At 38.4% G+C, this 12,458-nt stretch overlaps 1 protein-coding gene across 1 annotated transcript; it reads left to right on the top strand.

The window, feature by feature from the left end:
- Positions 1-6,468: 6,468 nt before the first annotated feature.
- On the top strand, positions 6,469-9,131 carry LOC120289503 (indole-3-pyruvate monooxygenase YUCCA2-like). The gene is made up of 4 exons (XM_039304497.1): positions 6,469-7,457; positions 8,133-8,381; positions 8,558-8,680; positions 8,831-9,131. The coding sequence occupies exons 1-4, from the start codon at positions 6,771-6,773 to the stop codon at positions 8,984-8,986; spliced, it is 1,215 nt and encodes a 404-aa protein (XP_039160431.1). The 5' UTR covers positions 6,469-6,770; the 3' UTR covers positions 8,987-9,131.
- Positions 9,132-12,458: the final 3,327 nt, after the last annotated feature.

Raw genomic sequence — 12,458 nt, 5'->3', positions numbered from 1 at the left:
TTTAAAGCAAAGAAAAGGAAAAAAAGTAAAAAATAAAATAAAATAAAAATAAAAAAATGTCTACATGAGTTGCTAGTCGTGCCATATAGGATGGTCGGCATCCACATCGGCGAATTCTAGCTAAAATTGATAAGATGGATTCAATTGGTAAAAAATAAAAGGTTTGAAATCAATTGGCAAAATTAAAAATTAGGACTAAATTGGTGAAAATGTAACAGATTTAGGACTTTTGGACAATTTTCCTCGTCTAGGCTTCACAGACAAAATGTAGCTATAGTAGATCCATCTTCTAATGCAATGAAAGAAGTTTTTGGGATCAAAATCAACATATGTATCATCATTCGAGCTTGCATGTGAATTTTCACAAAATTGAATACCATCTTCATTTTAAAGAGCTGAGTGAGTCTTCTTCACATTTTTGAAATGAAGGGCTCTCTCTTTTTGGTTCAATCCTCCTTTCTCAAGATAATTAGATAAGTATACTAAGAGTGCAAAAGTTGCATATGATGCTCAATTTAGTACCAAGCGGATCGCTTAAGTGACAATATTTTGAAAAAACAATCACTTAAACATAAATTTTGATTTGAGTTGCCAAAATCCGATGTGGTTACATCTTATTAATTTCCCAATTGTATGTGGCTTGCCGGTGTGCCTAGTCAACATATAACTTATAAACGACGTCATCTAAAAGTTGTAAATAATGATCATTTGAGTGCCAAATTTTATTTAAAGCGATTACTTCAGTATCAGTCGTTATTAAAAAACCAATCACTTTAGTGTCAAACACACCACGTAAAAATGCCACGTAGATTGGACTTTCTTAAAAATTTGCCAATTCATATTATAATTTTAATCATAAATACCATGTAATTAATTTTGTCGGAATTTCTGGCGTTGCCACTTCAATGATCGTTTTTCTCCGATTTAGCACTTAAGTGAGCCAACAAAAATTTTGGTACTAAAGTGAGCATCATACATAGTTTTTGGTATTTTTAGCGTACTTATCTCCAGATAATACATGAAGCACATAATTTCAAACTCAAATATTTAGTATGCTGATCTTAGAGGATACTAATCCTACGCCTATTACACATTTTACGTAGGACGCAGAGTGTAATTTTTTCCTACAATCATACCTACGAATTCGCTCACATTAAAAGCTTGGGGGTTTAAATGGTTAAAATCTAAGGTTATGATTGACAAATTGTAAACACTTGAAGATGATGGACGTATGTTGCAACTGGCCCAAATTCTTGCTTTTTCCCTCTCTCTCTCTCTCTCTCTCTCTCTCTCTTCGCTAATCATGTACGGAACATGCTGGACAAGAATAACAGAAACCAATCTTTCTCTTTTTCATGGGAAGCGACTTAGGTTCTCACTTAGCTAAAAAGCTCACAACTTTTTATCTTAGTGAACCCTTCATTATGCACTAATCATCGACCTAACTTTTAAGCATGGCAACTAAAAAAGGGGAAAAATATATTATTCTAGAGGAAGAAATTGGGGAGAAAAAGCTCAATCATTAAGGATTGCATTCCCTTCAAAGCATTTGCAATCATGCATGCATTATTAGGTCAAAATTATTCTTTCAAGTAAAAGTATTGATGGGTGGTCTTGCGGATCATGCATGCATTATTAGGTCAAACTCATTGATAGGCTCTCAGGCTTCTCTCCCTAAACACTAGCTCAAATGGTGATTGATAGAATTTGCAAATCTTCCATGTGATTGGTGGATCTAGACTTGTTGGTGACATGGGCTTTGATATCAGTATCAGGTGATTTTTAGATCTCTTTGATCCCAAAAACTAGCTCAAAAATGGGGAGATTTTCTTTTACACTTATAAACCGACTACTAGTCTCTTCCATAATTGATATGAGATAACCTCAACAAATATCACACATGACTTGTCCATGGGATTTATATACTTTTTATACACATGTAGTCCCTCTCCATCAATCAGCTTAAGCTTTTAGTCAAACATTCTAACTTGATATCATAGTCAAGTTCTATCCTAGCTTATTTTGTCTGTGCAGCCCTTCGTTTGTCAAACTCCACATATTGTTCCTGATCTGGCTTGCATGTGGAAGGGGTCATTGAAGTATCTTGTATTGCTTGCTTATGAGATTTATAAATTCTTTACATATTAGGTCTCTTGTTATCTATCGGCTCAAGTTTTTAGGTTGGACCTTCAAAACTTCTAAGTACTGTATTTGAAAACGATGGGTAACATATATATAAGAAGGGAAGATGGCATCCATGAAGTCTATCATTTGTTTATGAAGATCTCTTTATTCCACATGGTTTTGGAGGCCCTAGCTTTCATGTTCCCAATGGCCACGATCGATGGTGGAAAACGTTCCCTAACTGTAAATCACTCGAAGAACATGACGCTTCGTGTGTACTCTAAGTAATAATCCCCACCTCCAGAAGTTGACTGCTGAACACTCCCACCTACATTCGAAACATCCAATCACGTTCAACTCTTTTTTTCATGGTATCGAACTCGCAAGAATCATTGCCGAAATCATTAGCCAGGGCTCAAGCCTTACCGGGGGTTAGGTGAGGCGTGACCTCGTTAGATCGAATGAGTTGGCTAGAGGTCAATGAAGTCTGTCGCCTTTGGTCGGTCGGCTGGGTTTGGCAATCGGCTAGAGGAAGGGAAGGGAAAAAAAAAGAAACTAAAAAAATATAAAATTATTAAAATATTATTAAAAGTTATTCATGTCGGCATCGGTCTTGCCACATAGGCTGGCACGGAGTCCATGTTAGCAATATTCAGTCAAAATTAGTCGAAAAGACCAAATTGGCTCTAGGTAAAAATGTTTAAGATTAAACTGGAACTATTGAAAGATTTGAAACTAAATTTGTATCAATGAAATAGGTTTATGACTTTTCCGCAAGGAAAAGTATCTTGCCTTATGTCTCATAATATTATCAATCGGTTCAAACGTAGCTAAGGGGACCAGCGTTTCGTCGATTTTCTTTTCGAGCGCTCATGATCATTCGATTGAAAGGGACTCGTCGCGTTCCATCATGTCACAGTATATTCGAAGCACAAAACAAGAAAGAACTCGAAAGGAGGCCATGTTCTCCGAAGTTGGTGGAGGGGTACTTGTTTGTTCCTCTGCCTCCGGGGGAAGTGAAAAGTGGCACTGCGGATGGAAGAAAACAGGGTATTCGTGGCCTAAATTTAAGATCCTTCGGTTTTCAATTTTTCGCCCACTCATATTGGCAACCTAATTTGGGAGGATCCGGATCACATGGCATTGGAATCTCGGAAATCGGAATGCCGTGAGAAATCGCAAGTTACCCCATTCTAAAAGGATCTTGGGATGGAACACAATATGATACGACCATATTGAACAATTCAGTGAAAAGGGAATTATATCTGCGCGCGTTCGTCTCTTTCATAAGGTTTAGCCAAGTGGATGCACATGCATGCTTGGTGGCATCGCATCTTATCTTTCACATGCATGCGATGGAACTATTCACAGTGATCCTCCCGATTCATTGGATTAAGGCTGCGCATGACAACGCTTACAGCTTCCGGGAAGAGTTTTTTTCAGAAATAGTTCTTTTTATTTCGCTCCGGGAACAATTTCGAGTAAAAGAACCCGTTTGGTAACGATACAAAATTTCTACTCCGGAATAGAAAAAGAATAGAAATGTGTTTGGTAACGCAACAATTTCTTTTTTGTATTTATTCATTTTTTTATTTTGCCGACGGATCGCTGCCACCACCGCCGTTGACGACCGCCGACCGCCGACCGTCACCGCCGACCGCCGCGGAAGCCATTGGCCGCCCCTCCCCAGCCGCCGCCGGCTGGAGGGCCGGCATCGGGCGGCGGCTTAGCGGGCGGGCCGGCGTGGGCCGGCGTCGCGCGGCGACGGGCAGCGGCGGCGACCGGAGCGACCGGGGCGGGCGGCGGCGGTCGGCGACTAGCGGCCGGTGGCGGCGGTGGGCAATGGCTCAGGCGGTTGACGGTGGTCGCGGCAAGAAAATAAAATTAAAAAAAAGAAAATCAGCTTACTTCTAGAAATTGTTTCTCGGAACAAGAAGCAACTTTTTTTTTGCTTCTCAAAACTGTTCCCGGGAACAAAACAGGAACAAAAAATTGAGAAATTGTTCCCGAGAACAAATGTTTTATCAAACATGTTTCTGTTCTTTTTTTGTTCAGGGGAACCAAAGAACAAAATTCTGAGAAACAGAAACGTTGTCATACAGCACCTAAGTGTCCAAAGGAGTACATCGAAGATGAAATGAAGTTCACTTCAAGACTTCTTTGATGTTGATCAATGATTTTTCATACTTGAGATTTGAGTTTGATTACACAAGTCAAATATGCATTTTTATAAATTTTTCACAAGAAAAACGAGACGGCTACACCTCCATTTTGGGAATATCACCCAACTTAATCCTAAATTCATTGTATGAATGTCAATTTAGTTTTAATTTTTTCAATTTTACCATTATAGTCCTAAATATTTGTACGAAATTCCAATGTAGTCTTTTTTGTCGAATTTCACTAGAAGTCACTGACATGATAGTTCAATCATCCTTGGCCGGTTTATGTGGCATGCCACCACGTCGACGACTTATGCTAAAAATTGGTTAGAAAAATTATATTGAAATTTCATACAAAGATTTATGGCAAAATTGGTAAAATTGGAAAGTTTAGGATTGGTATTCGTATAATAGATTTAGGACTAATTGGACAATTTCTCCAATTTTCAAGTCTTAGGAAAAGTTAAATTGCTTGGAAAGTTCTGCCCAAATAAAGAAATGGCATGCGTGCATAGGGAAGTTTATTGCTAGTTTATGGAGAAATCATATGTATACATCAACTAACCTCTTCATCGAATTTAAAACTTAACGTCACAAAAGTTTCGACGTACCATTGCACTCATTAAAGTTAGTAAACAATGCATTTGCATTGGAGACATTGGTTAGATGGCTATAACGTCGATTGCTAACATCAAGATGGAGTATTGCGGTAATCCACTTACTATAAATAGTTTTAAAAGTAACTCGAAACTTTTCAAAGAGCCTGCATACTTTTTATAGGACTGAATTTATGTCCTTGGATTCTTTGGAATGAGTCCCGTATTGAAAATTTGACCTAAGAAGCGGTTAATATAACGAATTATATGGGTCAAGTTAAATGAGTTAACCGCTCCAACCCTCATAGATTACCCGATTGGGGACTTCACTCTCCTAAACACATCTTCGAGTTTTTGATTTAATTACTTTTTCTGTTCCACTTCATGTGTGAGCACTAGGGGTGAGCAGCAGTCTAGGGTCGACCCGGACCGGCCCAACCCCTGCCGGCCCCGGGTCCGGTTCCCAAGGGGACGGGTCGGTCCTTGGTCTCGAAATTCCAGGACCAACACTTGTGCGGTTGATCCCGGCCCCAGAGTTTTGGGTCGGTCCAACCTTGGACCAACCCCGTATATTATATTATATTATTTATAATTCTTTTATATATTCAAACCTAAGTAAAATTGCTATTATATTATATTATATTGAGATGTTCTATCAATAACACTAATAGTAATTTCAATTTAAAACTTTTGTTGAGTATTAATTATGTGTCGTTTGTTTTTTTTTTTTCAGGTGTTTAGAAGTTCAAGTTAATTAACAAGATGTGAGTTATATATTCATGGTTTATATTAAGTATTTTGAACTTTTTATGGTTTAATTGTATTTTACTAATGAATTTTAGCTACACTTCGCTTTTCAATTTGTGTCAAATGGTAGAAGTTTTTGAAGAGTAAAGTAGTACTGCAATTGCTACGGTGATTTGCTAGTCAAGCGGTGTGAAGCTCATTTTTTGGTTGAGTGGACTCTACATGATCAAATGCTAGTCAAGTGGCATGAAGCTTTCGACAAAAAAAAAAAAAAAAAAAAAGTGGTGTGTAGCTCATTTTTTGGTTAAGTGGACTCTGCATGATCAAATGCAGGAAAATGCTTTTGCATATGGTGTTATGAATATTAAAAATAGATGATTACAATAACTTTCCATCTTGTCTCATATCTCGATGAGCGGTTAACATGTACAAAATTTCTATTATTGTGTCATCTTAAATTTGTTAAATATGTATTGGTATTTATAATTTAGTTGCACAATGTCGCATTGTTGATGGATGTGTAATTTGAATTTGTAGGTTTTCTTTTTAGGGAGTATAAAAATAAGACGAAAAAATTATCGATCGGTCCGGGTTAACACTGAAACCGGACCCGAACCCATTGGGTCGGTCGTCCTTGTCCCCAGCTCAATAGGGTCGGTCCTCGGTCCTAAAAATTGAGGACCGACACTGTGACGGTTGGTCCTAGGGTTAGGGGGTGGCCCAGACCAACCCGGACCATGCTCACCCCTAGTATATATATTTGAAACCCTGTTCTCTTCTTCCTCGATTACACCTTTTTGCCTCTCTCTCTCTCTCTCTCTCATTCTACGCTTCTTAGGTCTATCTTACATCGTTCTCTTTTTTCTTCTCCTAGGGAGAACAAAACATAGGGCGCACACCTTTCGTTTGAATTTAGAGGAGATGATAAGACTCACAAGCCCTTTTCAGTCAATCCAACCCCAGAATTCCAAGAAAAATGCCCCATAACATGCCTCGATTTTCTTAGGCGACAAAGAAATTATCTTCTCGAAATCTCACTACCAGTGTAAAGCGTGCCTTAGTTTTCCACATCACGCTCCCTCCAATCATTGTTGAAGCATAGCAATCTCTTCTATGTACACCCTTTGATCTCTCAGATCACATGTTAATGGACTATCTTAGAGAAATGGAAGTTAAGCGAGTTCAAGATCCTCTTGTAGCTAACATGAAGGAACCTGCAACCTGCGTAAATGGGCCTTTGATAGTTGGCGCTGGCCCGTCGGGGCTCGCCACTGCTGCTTGCCTAAAAGAACGAGGTGTGCGGAGCTTGATCCTCGAAAGGACTGATTGCATAGGCTCTTTGTGGCAACACAAGACCTATGACCGCCTTCGCCTTCACCTCCCGAAGCAATTCTGCGAGCTTCCCCATATGCCATTCCCCAAAGACTTCCCAACCTACCCGACAAAGCAACAATTCCTTGCCTACTTGTATTTGTACACCAAACGCTTTGACCTGAGGCCGGTTTTCAATCAAACAGTCACGAGTGCGGAGTTTGATCAAAGTTCACGGTGCTGGCGAGTCAAGAGCTCGGGTCATAACGGGGAAGAGACTGAATACTTGAGCCGGTGGCTGATTGTGGCGACCGGGGAGAATGCCGAGGAGCTCGTCCCACAATTTGAAGGGATGAGCGACTTTGGAGGGCAGATTCTGCACACAAGCTCTTACAAGAGTGGTGAGATTTTTTGTGGGAAGAGAGTATTGGTGATTGGATGCGGGAATTCGGGCATGGAAGTGAGCTTGGATCTTTGCAATTTCAATGCCTGTCCATCTCTTGCTGTTAGAGATTCGGTAAGCACTAATCGGGCTCTCTTCCTGTGAAAAACCTAGGAAATTTGTATACCCTTAATATATACAATGAGAAAAAGAGTTTTCCCTTTTCTGGGTATTTTGGATTTGCATCGTTTCTACCAAATTTTATTCCAACCAATTATTTGCATCACATAACTTCTTCAAGTTCAAAACAACTCTCTCTTTCTTTAGTAAAGCTTGTGTTTACTCCCCAATGACTAGGGTGAACAATTCGATAAGAAACGAAGTTCATTGTCACCGCTGTAAAGAGGCATCACTTCAGCCATTGCTGTTTGACCCGCAATCCATAAGCATAAAAAAGAAACTGATTACGAAGTGCCTTCTTTCAGCTATATTGGGTTTTCAAAGTAGTATTCTTTTAATCACTGACAAACAATCAAACTGTTATTTAGTGTGGTATGATCTTCCATTAAAAAAGTGTGTTAAATACAGACTTTCTTGAAGTTTGCTTTGCATGCGCAAGGTGGACCGCATCAGGAAAAAAAGGGTTCAGCTTTCAGAGGTTGCAGTAAAGTTACGGGTGAATAAATGTAATATGCGAGCGTCGTGCCCTGGATCTTTTACAAGCTCATCATAATATATATGTGATCTCATCCTTTTGGACCATTGGTTTTTATGCTTTTTAAGCGACTTTTCTTTCTGGAGTGTTTGCAGGTGCACGTCTTACCTCAAGAGATGCTCGGACGATCGACTTTTGGGATGTCCATGTGGTTGCTCAAGTGGCTCCCCATCAGCCTAGTGGATTGGTTTCTACTATTGATGTCGTATTTTATCCTCGGCGACACCACTAGCTACGGCCTTAATCGCCCGAAGGTCGGACCTCTCCAGCTCAAGAGCATGTCTGGCAAGACGCCGGTGTTGGACGGGTGCGCTTGCAAAAAAATCAAAAGTGGACATATCAAGGTCGGGTTCCTTACTTCCTTCTTTCGATCTCTATCATCGATGTGATAAGCAAATCCAATTGTCATCCTCAACATCCTAATTAGTATCTCCAATTAGCATTCATTTGCAATATCAATTCTACTTTTGATGAGAGACGCGAAACGATTATTGATCTGGTGCGGGTTGCAATTGTATAGGTTTTCCGTGGGATAAAGAGAATACGACGCCATGCCGTGGAGTTTGTTGATGGGAAATCGGAGACCTTCGATGCTATTATCCTCGCGACAGGGTATAGAAGTAACGTGCCCTCGTGGTTGAAGGTCGGTACATGCTCTTTTCTCTCTCTTTCCTCTTCTTTCTATCCATCAATCAAAAATCAAAATCTAGAAATTAACTCTTTTTTCCTACAAGAATGACAAAAGGCCATTGAAAGAGAAATTCCTCTTTTTTTCTTTGGTTGCCATAATTAGGAGGGAGACATGTTCTCTGAGGAAGATGGGTTCCCAAAGAAGCCATTCCCAAATGGATGGAAAGGCAAGAACGGGCTGTACTCCGTGGGATTCACCAAACGCGGCCTCCTCGGTGCTTCCTTGGATGCGAGAAGCATTTCTCAAGACATTGGGTAACTGTGGCGTTTAGATGTTGAAGGCATGCATTTCAGGGCTTTGTCTCATGCAACACCTCTACATCCCTAAACAGTTGGAATTATAAATCCTTGATTTCATCAATTAGGATCGGAAGCAGCAACATGTTGCTGATTTAAGTGGGAAAAGAAAAGACTAGAAAAGGGAGAGAGAGTGAGTGAGAGAATTTTACAAGAATTGATTAAGTTAGTGACATGAAGGTCATTTTCTTTGGTGGCCGGATAGGTGAACCGAAGAGGATTTCGGGCGCAAAAAAAAGAAGAAGTGAAGGAGATTAAATTTCTGAAATTTGTACATGTGTAAATTGTTGTAAGTTTGCTGTCCTTTGTTTAGTTAGATATACTCATCACAGATGGGAATGAAAGCTTGGGTGTTAGTGCTAGAAATTTCTGTAGAAGTTGAATTAGATGGTCATTCTTGCTTAAGTACTTTTCTCTTCCACGGTGCATTTGAGGGCAATTTATGTACAGCAATGTCCATTTATATAGATGATCTTATTTTGCACAATATGGGTCTTTGTCATCAACATGTGCCCATCAATTCTAGTGCCTGGAACTATTTCTACATGTTTGAAATAACATAGAAGCTAACCACGTCTTGCAATTCAATATCAAATGCGAGAGAATGAAATTACAGAGAAATCAAAAAGAAATATATAGACATCATAGATTTACGTGATTCGATTCGGTGCCGATGCCTCATTCACCGAGAGAATCAGCTGTCAAGAAAATTACCATGAATCTGGAGAACTATAGAGCTTACAATCACTCAATAGTTTGCGTGTTTTCTAACCTCAAATTACACTCAAAAGATTCTCAATTGTGTTTACTCATAATCTCTAATAGTGATATCTTCAATAGAATTTCAAGAGAGATACAGAACACTCTAATGGAAACTCTGTGTAAAATAAGAAGAGAAGCCACTTTATTTTGGTTGAACCGAGAACCCACCCACACAAAGAAAGATTTCATTTTTATATGTTCATGTGCGACTTGCTGACTCAAACTTGGAAACCTTGATTTTCGTAATTTTTTACCTTTTAATCCAAGAACAAGCTCCACCATGGACTTCGACGACATCTAAAATACCAGCCGGACTTCTATCAGGTCGGGCTTCAGCCATAAACATAAATATAATGATCGGTATACTTATGTTATACGTATAAACACATTTGTACGGCGTATGACATACGATCTGGAAGCTTCTTCATGCCACGTGTGCGAGGCTTAGACTTCTTATGATTGGTGCTTTTTGTCCCACCTAGAACATTTTGCGTATTTTAAATGAATTAGAGATCATTGGTCACACCCTTAGGGACCATCCGTATATCATCTTTTGATGGAACCGAACGTGAAAGCGTCATTCGGAAGGCGAGGAAAAGCGATTAGGAGTCGGGCAACTGTCCCGCAGGAGTACGTGGCCCTCAGATAATTTTCAGCACTAAACTTACGTATAAGTAAAGGAATGTCATTCATCTTTCACATATCATTTCACTTTTTACATTCTACTGATAAAAGAGAATCTCTAATTCCGAGTGCTTTTGATTTAACAGGTGTTTCATAACTCAAGGTACGAGCACAGAGGGCCAAATGTCTGGAGATCAATAAATCACTCTGCAATTCTAATGAACCTTTTAACTTCAAGGGCTGTAGCCCGCATAGGTGGCCTTGATCCAGAATTGTCCGCATGTATTTGGTGGGGTTTGAACGGCCAACTTTCAGTTCTCGAGTTGAAAATTTCCTTACATCCAAATCAACCACACCAACCACGGAAGTTCACATTTAGGGGATCTAAATCTAGACAATAGAGGGGAATTTGGTTGTTGGCCAACGTTCACAGGCAAAGGAGGAGAAGACATTCACCACTTAAACTCAAAGTACACTGAAAGAGAAAAGTCACTCAAAACCCTAAATCCAAATACAAACATTACAAACTAAATCCTAAGAAAATTATTGAAACTATCGTCACAAAATTTTTCAATGCATATCATATCATCATAAGAATCATCACATCGGTATGCAAATTAGGTGGACACACAAAAATTCAAATACAATTAACAGCTACCTTTCGGATGCTCACCCTCATCGTTTTTTATTTTATTATTATTATATATTATCGGTCTAATCTCTCTCTATTTTTGCTTTCAATTATTTCAATTTTTGATGGTCCTAAAAACCTTCATGTCATTCACGCCTCATCTTCTAATTATACCATGTGATACTAAATGGCAAATTGAAAAATAATGAGCCTACCCTTAGCTATGAAAGTATATTCGATTTTGTACATATTAATGTACGTAACTTCAAGTAGGATTTTGTCAGAAGTATGAAGAAATGATAGAATTTTCAATCATTTAAATTTTTCGGGAAGTACGTCATATTGATTTGAAATTTAAGATCTTCTTTTGTTTTTATTTGGTCCCTGCAGGACTCATTTGGATATAAACCCGAAGATTTAAAAAGAAAAAAAAAAAAAAAAAAGTAGGTTTTCAAAGCAGGTCACCACAAATTGGATTGATGGTGACGGTGCACTTGTGCACCAAAGGGAGATTTTCAAATATGAATGCAAACTCTCCTGTCAAGAATTTGCCGACCATTAAAAAAAAATTAAAAGAATTTCGTAACAACATTTTGTCGTAATGATCTTCTTAACTAGTATCTTAGTGGCAATCAATTAAGATTTTTTTTTTTTTTTATTTTTGCAGTTTTTTATGCACCAGTCGTTTTTATATTATGCGACCAATGACTTAAGATATTGTAATATAACACCTGAAATACTTAATCTTTTCGAATCGTGCACTTTTCTAATTTTCAAAATGTCTCGATGTAGTTTTTTTTTGGTCCCTACTTTAATTAACTCAATTAGTTCTCTATGGATGCATGGAACAAGGTCCTTATTAGAGAGAATACCTCAAAGTCATGTAGAAGTTATTTGTTATATGGTGAAAGTCGGAAAGAACTAAGAAAGCGAGGTTGATGAATTATCAAAGCCATTCAAGTAGCAAATATAACTCCCTTAAAAGAGAAGATTACATGGATTATTATTCTAAACATTGGCAGTAGAAATAATCATCTTAGAAATAGGATTTTGGCTGATAACGCGTAAATAGTTTTTAATAATTATAAATAAATTCAACTCACTAATAAGTGAAAGTTTCAATGTCATTGCTTTTTGGACAAATATTGTTTTACACAGGCAATATACCTTATATATTAACTGTTTAGGAGGGGATACACATAAAAAAAACTTTATAACAAATGCATACAACCTTTCACAAAAGCTAAAGGCCATCCTCTTTTTATAAGAAGGCATCAACCGGTTATTTTCATAGATACTGTTGTCAATAAGCGTGCATTCAAAAATGATAGAGAGGGGTCCTAATTGATTATACAGCGCCGCAAATAGTTGGCACCTTATTTGAAATATTGTTGGCATTTAAAAGAAAAATAAATAT

This window comes from Eucalyptus grandis, chromosome 11 (assembly GCF_016545825.1).
Source record: "Eucalyptus grandis isolate ANBG69807.140 chromosome 11, ASM1654582v1, whole genome shotgun sequence".
NCBI lineage: Eukaryota > Viridiplantae > Streptophyta > Magnoliopsida > Myrtales > Myrtaceae > Eucalyptus > Eucalyptus grandis.
This window is presented reverse-complemented; position numbering and strand designations above follow the sequence as displayed.

Bases quoted from the DNA above. Each gene is read 5' to 3' on its own strand.
- LOC120289503 (XM_039304497.1), top strand. From the start codon at position 6,771: ATGTTAATGGACTATCTTAGAGAAATGGAAGTTAAGCGAGTTCAAGAT. The intron at 8,382-8,557 runs GTCGGGTTCCTT...GCAATTGTATAG, and splicing joins TCAAAAGTGGACATATCAAG to GTTTTCCGTGGGATAAAGAG. The intron at 8,681-8,830 runs GTCGGTACATGC...TGCCATAATTAG, and splicing joins ACGTGCCCTCGTGGTTGAAG to GAGGGAGACATGTTCTCTGA.